At 53.8% G+C, this 9,855-nt stretch overlaps 1 protein-coding gene across 1 annotated transcript; it reads right to left on the bottom strand.

Moving 5' to 3' along the window:
- Nucleotides 1–58: 58 nt before the first annotated feature.
- On the bottom strand, nucleotides 59–8,993 carry SLC35E1 (solute carrier family 35 member E1). The gene is made up of 6 exons (XM_083720596.1): nucleotides 8,446–8,993; nucleotides 6,279–6,349; nucleotides 5,301–5,438; nucleotides 4,444–4,569; nucleotides 3,457–3,702; nucleotides 59–3,191 (listed from the first exon to the last, which is right to left on the bottom strand). Exons 1-6 carry the CDS (start codon nucleotides 8,903–8,905, stop codon nucleotides 2,934–2,936), a joined length of 1,299 nt encoding a protein of 432 aa, XP_083576722.1. The 5' UTR covers nucleotides 8,906–8,993; the 3' UTR covers nucleotides 59–2,933.
- Nucleotides 8,994–9,855: the final 862 nt, after the last annotated feature.

Raw genomic sequence — 9,855 nt, 5'->3', positions numbered from 1 at the left:
GTCTCCCATGCAGGTGTTTGGACCATAGGTGTAGCCAAGAAGACTCCATACGGGAAAGTTTCGATTCTTGCAGAATTCGGGTTTATTTACATTTTTTGATATTTTAAAAGCATAATTACAACACACCCTTTTTTCCATTTTAACTTTTTTGCCCCCTAAGTTTGCAGGCTTAAAAAAGAAAACCATTAACTTTTCTTTCTTAAGCTTGCAGGGGCTTAAAAAAAAAGACAAACCACGGTTCCTGTACATCAGAAGAAACAAACTTGTAAGAAGGTTCCTCATACTTAGAGCTAGGAGGGAACGCTGTTGCTAAAAACATGTACACCTATCGATTGAGAAACTTCCCTCCGGAAATCGCCCGCATAATTTACAAATGACCGAGGCTCCGGTCCAGAGTTTCTCAAACTTGGGTCGGTCCCCGGCTGTGGTTGGACTACAACTCCCATCGTCCCTCACCACTGGTCCTGCTATCTACGGATGATGGGAGTTGTAGTCAGTTCGGAAAACAGCTGCAAGGCACCAGGTTGCTTCTGGAGAGGCAGGAGACGGATTGGAGTATTCATTTTTTGGGTAGAGGCAACTAATAAACTGCTCTGCCATTTCCCTCCTGAAGATGCTGATTTTAGACAAGAGGGAATCCCACCCTCCCCCCAGGCCAAGTCCTGGACCTGACAGCCTCCACACACCCCATTACACCTCGCCCATCGCTTTCTCCCAGGCCACCTGAGACCACGGGGGGGGGGGGGGCTTTGGCCATGAAAGGACCACCGGCCACACCTCCAACTGGCCGCAAAGTAAGTGTTGCATTTCGCAGCCAGGTCGGCAGGGAAAGGAAGTAAGAGAGGGGAATCAAACTTCGGTTAATTTTGCAAAATAAAACAAAATACGATGCTCTGTCGACACGGAGATGTTGAAAAGCAGATTACCGACGATTCTTCTCTGAGCAAGACCCTTCATCCCGGGCGGTGGTTTTGCTTCTTCGGAGAAGGGGCAGAGGTTTCACAACACGCTCCAAACCAAATAAAACGGCAACATCTGGGCGGAATATATATACACACACACACACACAAGGACTCAAGCGCTCCGCCTTCCCTCCCCTTATAGATATAACACACTCAACACGCAAACATGCCGCTCCCTGGCAAACGGGCGGCAAAAGAACCGGAACTGGGAAAACCCCGCTGTTCCGGACGGGGCAATGACGTGGGCTTTGACAGCTGGATCTGGGGCTAGGGGAGACATCGGGGGGGGGGGAACCGGGGCATCGGGGGGGGGGGGAACCGGGGCAGGCAAGCCGTTCTTGAAGAGTTGCTCGCCTTGGGGAGAGGCGAGCTCTGAATGGGAAAAGCTCGGTGCCTTGTCTGGTGTCCTGCTCTCCCAAGAAGGGATCTCGCCATCGCCGAGAGAGGGGAAGAAAGCCACCAGATGAAGCGAGAGGCTGTTATCTGTGGGGAAAGGCACACAATTTGCCCACATTGGGACCCCCGCTGCCTCGGAGAGCAGCTGCTCCCCGCCTACGGCCCGCTCCCTCTCCTCTCCGAGCTGCTTGCCGAAATGAGACTCTCATTTTGGGTATGTACGTATTAGAAAGCAAAACTGAGAGGGCAGGCGTGAAACTGTTCCCCTGCTTGTATCCAAGGCCGAAGAAGAGGGCTGGCCTCTTGAGACCTCCTGTCCCGGGGTCTCCGGAGCTTCCCCCCTCCTCTTTTCCCTTTGGCCAAGGCAGAAACATGATTACAAAACTCAGACGAAGAGACCTCCTCATTTCAGACAAAGCCCCGATGGGAGAAACAGCTCTAGGACGCAGGAGAAGGCAGAGGAGGGGTCTGTGTCGGACAGCGAAGGTGCGAATGGGCCGAAACCGTGCAGGGAATTACGCACAGATTTATTTTAAAAGGGGGTTTCCGGTTTGGACGTCTTAATGGCCCCACCCGCAGTGGACCCGCTTTGGAAGGCCGGGGAGGAAGAAACCAAATTGGCTCCAAATCTTCCGTTGGCCAGTCCTACTGAGAGTTAATGGGCCCAGGAAATCCATTCATTTTTAAGGGGTGAAATGTAGTTTTGCAACCCCAAAGAAGAGCCCTTTCCTAAATGAGCAGCTTTGCTGCAGGCGGGGACATCATGAAAGCGTTCCTAGACCTCATGATTCAAAAAACAGGGTCGGGCGTGAGCAGGGAGAGGGAACGTTTAAGAAGCGCATCTCTAAATTTGTCACGTCGCTCGGCAGAACATGATTATTATTTTAAAACAGATGGCCGCTCTCTCTCCGTATCTCTTTGCGACGGTCACAAGCCGGAGCAGAAGGCGGCTACAAACTCGACTGCACACACACACACACACACACACACACACACACACAACCTCGCAACGGCTGCGGGATACAAGAAGCGGCCTGCTCCTCTGCAGGGAGGAGAGGAAGATGCTTCTTGCAAATTGCACTTTGAAAACAGCAGCAGAGCTCGGCCTCAGCTGACCCGGAGCCTCGCAGGGGCCTCTGTGGGTGCTGACGGGTGTCTGGAGCGCCCCGAGGGCACCAGGTCGGCAAAGGCCGGCGCGGCTGCCAGACAAAGCAACCGAAACAATAAAAAAGTTAGAGTGCAACCCAAATGAAAACAAAACAAAAATCCGTAAGGGGGAAAAGGAAAAATAGAATACTGGCCATCTTTCTGCTGTCCCCAGTGGGTTCGGGGGCAATCTCAGAGGCCCAGGCTGGGCTCGGGGGGGGGGGGGCTCAGCCGTGATCCGCACCCGTGTCCCTGGGCAGAAAGTTGATCAGCATGCAGCTGCCCTCCTCCTCCTGTTCCAAGTGCACACACGGTCCTCCTCCTGCTCACAGGGAGTCCCGGCCCACAAACATACACTCCCAAGTGCTTAAGGACCCCTCTCCGTCCACGGAGAGTCCCGGGTTCTGCCGGCCGGGACCCAGCCTCTCGCTAGATGTCATAGCGGCTGGAGCTGTACATCGCGGGGTAGTTCTGCCGGCTGTACTGGAAGTGGTCGGCCAGGACGCCACCGCCTCCCCCTGCCCGGTTGCCGTACTGGAAGTCCCCGCCGTGGTGGTGCAGGAAGGAGGAAAGTCCGTTCTGGCTCTTCTCCGGGGGGCCCCTGTGGCGCTCCAGGCCGCCGGGGAGATCTCCTGTCGTGATGGGCAGCAGCTGCTTCTTCCTCTCCTGGTTGGCGTCGTATTTGGTCTGTGGGGAGAAGAGCTTCCCATCAGGCTCCCTTTCGGAGAACCGGGAGGTCTCCCCCAAAGGTCATCCAGCCCAACCCTCTATATTAATATGTATTCTATGTATTAAAAAAGAGAACGGAAAACACAAAAACGCGAAGGTAACAGACGGCAATCGGCTACGAAGGCAACGCTCTCCCTCCCTCCACTGTTGGAGACAGTATACTGGGGAATCGCAAGCAGGGAGTGCTGCCTTCCCCACCAAAAAAAAAAAAAGAGGCACCTACCTTGTTGTATAAGAAGACTCCCAGGATGGCAGTCATCATTCCCAGGACGTTGGTGGAGGTCACGGGGTTTCTGAGCATGAGCAGAGAGACACTGATGACCGTGATCCTCTTGGTGGCGTTGGCGACCGAGTAGCTCAGGGGGCTGATGAGGTTGAGGATGCTGAAGGCGATGACGTTCTGGGCGAAGTTGCAGAAGCCGCTGATGGTGAGCAGGAGAAGGGTCCATGGCCAATGGGCCATCGAGCTCTGCAAGTGAGGCAGGGTTCAAGGGACAGCGGGGAGTTTCCCCGCCAGCCCCGCGGTCACTCCCGGGGGCTGTCGAGACTCCGGTAGAAATAATAAAAAATAATAGTAATAATTTATTACAGTGGCACCTTCACCCTGTCGAGCGCCCATTCTGTCGGACGTCCGTGACAAACCCAGAAGTACCGGAATGGGTTACTTCTGGGTTCGCCGCTCACGCATGCGCAACACTTTATCCAGCGTCCTGGGGTGTGCCAGTGACTGGGGCTCCGGAATGGATCCCGGTCGCAAAACAAGGTACTACTGTACTTATACCCTGCCTATCCGGCTGGGCTTCCTCAGCCACTCTGGGCGGCTTCCAACAGAATATTAAAAGCACAATAGAACACCAGGCATTAAAAACTTTCCTAAACAAGGCTGCCTTCAGAAGTCTCCTAAAAGTCAGGAGAAGGCCCTCTGCCTGGTTCCCTGCACCCTCACTTTTCGCAGGGAGGGAACCGCCAGAAGACCCTCGAAAGGAGGACCCCGATTTTTAGGGCTTTCAAGGTCAGCACCAACCCTTTGAATTGTGCTTGGAAACGTCCTGGGAGCCTATGTAAGTCTTTCAGGACCGGTGTTATATAGTCTCCGCTCCCAGTCCCCAGTCTAGCTGCCGCATTCTGGATTGGTTGTAGTTTCCGGGTCACCTTCAAAGGGAGCCCCACGGAGAGGAAGGGAAGGGAGCTCCCCGCCCCAGGAACTCACCAAGTCATTCTCGACCAGGAAGGCGGAGAGGTCGACCAGGACCCAGGTGGGGATCATGAAGAAGACCGCGTGGCAGCCCAGAATGTTCAGCAAGCGCAGGTGGTGGATCCTGGAATCCCTCAGCACCTGCAAGGACCGAGAAAGAGATCAGGGACGGGTGATTTCAACTTGCTTCCCCCTCCTGCTCAGCACCCACAGGGAAAGAAGAGGCCGGTCTCTGTGCCCCCCACAGAGTGCTGCCTCGCTCGCTTTCCCTGGGAAAAGGGAGATGGGGCGGTTGTGGGAGATGGCTTGTAATGAACATGTTCTAACGGATCATTTCCCCCAAAAGGACCAGGGGCATTTCTCCTAGGAATAACAGAGTCAGGCATCCAACGCAATCCGTTCCGGAAGACCGTTCGATTTCCAATAAACGTTCGACAACCAAGGCACAATGGGCAGGCGGCAATTCCAACGGAGAAAAAAACACGCCTCGGAAGAAGTTTGATTTCCGAGGCAAGTTCGAAAACGGAAGCAACTACATCCAGGTTATCGGCACCCGGGTTCCAAATCTTTTGGCTCCCAAGACGATTGAAAACTGAGATTCCACTGTATTAGGGGCATCTCGGATCTTGCAGGCTCAAAAATGGAGGAGTGCAAGGATGGAAACGCTCTAGACTCTAGGTTACGATGCCTATTATCTTCCACAATCACCACCACCAGGACACCACTGGTTCTTCTCCACCCCAAGCGCCAGTGCGATTTAGCCGGAATGGGCAGGGGCTGGTTTTGGGCTGGCAAAAGATTTCCAGCCCCAAGGCACCCCTTCCGGCTTCTGTCCCTGCCGAGCAGAACGCGAGTGGTAACGTGGACAGTACCTTTTTGGAGAAAATGTTCTGGAGGGAGAAGCAGAGCGTGGCAGCCAAGGCACTGATCAGCCCCCACGTGTCGAAGGACAGCTCCGTGACCGTGGCCAGCAGGACGCCCCCGATGATGGGGATGAGGGATAAGTACACCTGGGGGGAGGAAGGAGGGGGAAAGCACTTCAGGTGGGAAAGAAGCGCCTTAAAATCACCATCCCAAAGATAATAATAATAATAATAATAATAATAATAATAATAACTTGTTAAACCTGACTTGGTTTCCCCAGCCAGTCTGGGCGGCTCCCAACAGAATATTAAAAAGACGATGAAACACCAAACATTTAAAACCTCCCTAAACAGGGCTGCCTTCAGATGTCTTCTAAAAGTCAGACAGTTGTTTATTTCCTTGACATCTGATGGGAGGGCGTTCCACAGGGAGGGCGCCACCACCGAGAAGGCCCTCCGCCTGCTTCCCTGTAACCTCACTTCTCGCAGGGAGGGAACCGCCAGAAGACCCTTGGGAGTGGAGACGCTCCTTCAGGGATACTGGGCCATTTAGGGCTTTAAAGGTCACCACCAACACTTTGAATTGTGCTCAGTACTGGGAGCCAATGTCAATTTTTCAGGACTGGAGTAATATGGTCCCAGCGGCCACAGCCCGTCACCAATCTGGGAGGTGCCTTCTAGATTAGTTGGTAGTTTCCAAGTCATCTTCAAAGGGAGCCTCCCCCCCCCCCCCCCCCCGTAGAGCGCATTGCAGCAGTCCCAAGTGGGAGATAACCAGAATATGAACCACTCTGGCAAGTTAGACAACCGCCCTGGAGGCAGAACTGACCTGCGCCTCCATAGACAGCCGTGAGTCCGAAATGACCCCCAGGCTGCGCACCTGGTCCTTCAGGGGCACAGTGACCCCATTCAGGTCCAGGGAGTTTGTCTCCAGAAAGAAGGGCGGCGTCTCGCCCACCGTTCCTCCTCCCTCCTCCTCCCTCTTACCTTGGTTGTCTGCTTCTCCTTCATGATGATTCTCGACAAAAGCACCACCCAGATCGGCATTGTCGCTTTGACTGAAAGGAGAAGGAGGTTAGAGAGGCAGAAGAGGAGGGCAACCAAAATGGTCAAAGGCCTGGAAACAATGCCTTATGAGGAACGGCTAAGGGAGCTGGGCATGTTTAGCCTGGAGAAGAGGAGGTTAAGGGGTGATATGATAGCCATGTTCAAATATATAAAAGGATGTCACATAGAGGAGGGAGAAAGGTTGTTTTCTGCTGCTTCAGAGAAGCGGACACGGAGCAATGGATCCAAACTACAAGAAAGAAGATTCCACCTAAACATTAGGAAGAACTTCCTGACAGTAAGAGCTGTTTGACAGTGGAATTTGCTGCCAAGGAGTGTGGTGGAGTCTCCTTCCTTGGAGGTCTTTAAGCAGAGGCTTGACAACCATATGTCAGGAGTGCTCTGATGGTGTTTCCTGCTTGGCAGGGGGTTGGACTCGATGGCCCTTGGGGTCTCTTCCAACTCTAGGATTCTAGGATTCTAAGAGAAGCTAGAAGAGGAGACTGGCAAGGAGGAACGCAGGGAGCTGTAGGTCCAAGAAGCTCAGGACTGTCTACACCAACTGGCAGCCATGGCTGTGCAGGTTCTCAGGCAGGAATCTCTGCCAGCCGCAGCTAGAGACGGGGGCTAGGGTTGAACCCGGGACTTCTGCATGCAGAGGGGGACAGAAGCCCATGGGAAACACAAGGGAGAATGACTGCACAGCGTGAGTCCTCACTCTCACAAGGGACCCCAAAACCAAAGCACCCAATATTTCAGCCCCTTACTTGGGTTGTATCCCATCTAAGACATTTGCACAGAGCAAACACAGTGAGGTTAATGGGCATAATGTGGTCACGTCCAACAGGTTTAATAAATAAAATACTCAAGAGCTTGACAAATGCTAGCTTTGACCCACTATTTATTACTGTGGTTAACAGGAGAATGCTTTTTCTTTCCCCAGAAAAAGAAATTAAACACGAAACACCCTCAAAACCAATTATTTCAATGCGGCTGGCACCAAGAAGGCCCCGTCATGGGCTGGTGGCGCTGAAAGCCCCAGGTCTGCCATTCCAGGATCAACTTTTCTTTCTTTCTAGGAGAACGCTGCACATTCCCAGGAGCAGCAGGGTGCGGAGGGCCTGCCCCCTTTGTAGGGCTGGAATAGATGTTTGTGGGGGTGCCCTCCCATATCTGCAATTCTAGCATCAACTTCTTTATTTCCAGGCAATCTGCACATACCCAGGAACAATAGGGCACAGAGGGCCTTCCCCCTTTGTAGGGCTGGACTAGATGATCGTGTGGGTGCCCTCCCTATTCTGCAATTCTAGAATCAACTTCTTTCTTTCCATGCACTCTGCACATTCCCAGGAGCAGCAGGGCGCGGAGGGCCTGCCTCCGTTGTAGGGCTGGACTAGATGATCATGGGGGTGCCCTCCCAAATCTGCCACTCTAGGACCAACTTCTTTCTTTCTTTCTTTCTTTCTTTCTTTCTTTCCATGCACTCTGCACATTCCCAGGAGCAGTATGGTGCAGAAGACCTGCCCCCTTTATGGAGCTGGACTAGATGATCATGGGGGTGCCCTCCCAAATCTGCAATTCTAGGACCAACGTCTTTCTTTCTTGGCACTCTGCACATTCCCAGGAGCAGAGGACCTGCCCCCTTTATGGAGCTGGACTAGATGATCGTGGGGGTGCCCTCCCAAATCTGCAATTCTAGGACCAACTTCTTTATTTCCAGGCACTCTGCACATTCCCAGGAACAGAGGACCTGCCCCCTTTATAGGGTTGGACTAGATGATCATGGGGATGCCCTCTCAAATCTGCAATTCTAGGACCAACGTCTTTCTTTCCAGGCACTCTGCACATTCCCAGGAGCAGAGGACCTGCCCCCTTTATAGGGTTGGACTAGATGATCGTGGGGGTGCCCTCTCAAATCTGCAATTCTAGGACCAACGTCTTTCTTTCCAGGCACTCTGCACATTCCCAGGAGCAGAGGACCTGCCCCCTTTATAGAGCTGGACTAGATGATCGTGGGGGTGCCCTCCCAAATCTGCCCCTCTCGCATCAACTTCTTTCGTTCCATTCCCACCCTCCGCCCTCTGCCCATGCCCCGGAGCCCGCGTACCGGTGTGGGCGTAGGAGACGGGCACCCTCCAGAGGGAGACGTGGGCGGAGACGGAGGCCAGGTACTTCCCGAAGGCGAGCGGGAGGATGAGTCTCGGGTAGGCGCGCGGGGGCAGCTGGGCGGGGCTGGCGGCGGGCACGCGCCAGGCGCGCAGCAGGGGGGGCAGGAGCGCCACCAGGCCCAGCACGTGGCAGAGGGAGACGGTGACGGGCCTCGGGAAGGCGCCCAGCAGCACCTTGTTCACCACGTTGCCGCCGGCGCTCAGCGCGTACCAGGCCAGGCACAGCGCGGGCACGCGGAAGACCCCCGGCGGCGGGGGCGCGCCTCCTCCTCCCCGGGGGCGGGGCGGCGGGGGCGCGCCCGGGGGCGGCGGGGACGCGCCGGGAGGGAGGGGCGGCGAGGAAGGCGGGAGCAGGGCCGGCGGAGGCGGCAGCAGCAGCGGCGACGAGGACGACGCCATCCTGAGCCGGATCCGGCCCCTCTCGGCCGCCGCTCGCTCCCCGGCGCGCTCCGACGCGTCACTTCCGCCCGGCGACGGAAGCGGACGTGGCTACGGGAGCCGCGCGGGGACAAGCGGCCGGAAGAGGCGGAGGGCCGCGCCCACAAGGGGGCGAGGATCGAGGAGGGGCGTTGTTGCGTCAGAGGCCGCGCCCACAAAGGGGCGGGGCCTAGGGAAGAGAGGGCGGGGCCTGGGAATGCCCTGCTGCTGTTCCTCTTCCTGCTAGTATTATTATTATTATTATGCATTTTATATATATATATATATATATGTATATGTATATATGTGTATATATATATATATATATATATATATATAAAAATAAAACCTACATTGAATTTTTATTAGTCCTGTCTCCCTGGGCGAGGATTGTTATCAGTATAATAAAAATAAATAATAAATAAATAATAAATATATTTATTATGATGATCAGTATTATTTGTTTATGCATTTTAATAATAATAATAATAATAATAATAATAATAATAATAATAATAATAATTATTGTATACCCCGCCCTCCCCAGCCAGAGCCAGGCTCAGGGCAGCTAACCCCAGTAAAATTACAGTAAAAAACATAATGGGGGGGAGACCCAATTTAAAATACAGGTTAAAACGCAGCCTCATTTTGAAAGTAGCCCATAGATCAAAACCAGAAGAGGAGGGAAACATAAGGGTCAGACTGAGTCCAAACCAAAGGCCAGGTGGAACAACTCTGTCTTGCAGGCCCTGCGGAAAGATGTCAAGTCCCGCAGGGCGCTAGTCTCTTGGGACAGAGCGTTCCACCAAGTCGGGGCCACTACTGAAAAGGCCCTGGCCCTAGTTGAGACCAACCTAACCACCTTGAGGCTCGGGACCTCCAAAGTGTTGTCATTTGTGGACCTTAAGGTCCTTCGCAGGGCATACCAGGAG

The sequence above is a fragment of the Podarcis gaigeae genome (assembly GCF_964106915.1).
Source record: "Podarcis gaigeae genome assembly, chromosome: 18".
In the NCBI taxonomy this organism is placed as follows: Eukaryota; Metazoa; Chordata; class Lepidosauria; order Squamata; family Lacertidae; genus Podarcis; species Podarcis gaigeae.
The sequence above is the reverse complement of the archived record's forward strand: the minus strand, read 5'-3'. Positions and strand labels throughout refer to the sequence as shown.

What these genes read in the sequence shown, in the direction of transcription:
- SLC35E1 (XM_083720596.1), bottom strand. Translation starts at nt 8,905, where the DNA reads ATGGCGTCGTCCTCGTCGCCGCTGCTGCTGCCGCCTCCGCCGGCCCTG. An exon ending in CGTCTCCTACGCCCACACCG is followed by an intron (nt 6,350 to 8,445) that starts GTACGCGGGCTC and finishes TTCTCCTTTCAG; the next exon opens with TCAAAGCGACAATGCCGATC. An exon ending in TCCTGGTCGAGAATGACTTG is followed by an intron (nt 3,703 to 4,443) that starts GTGAGTTCCTGG and finishes CCTCACTTGCAG; the next exon opens with AGCTCGATGGCCCATTGGCC.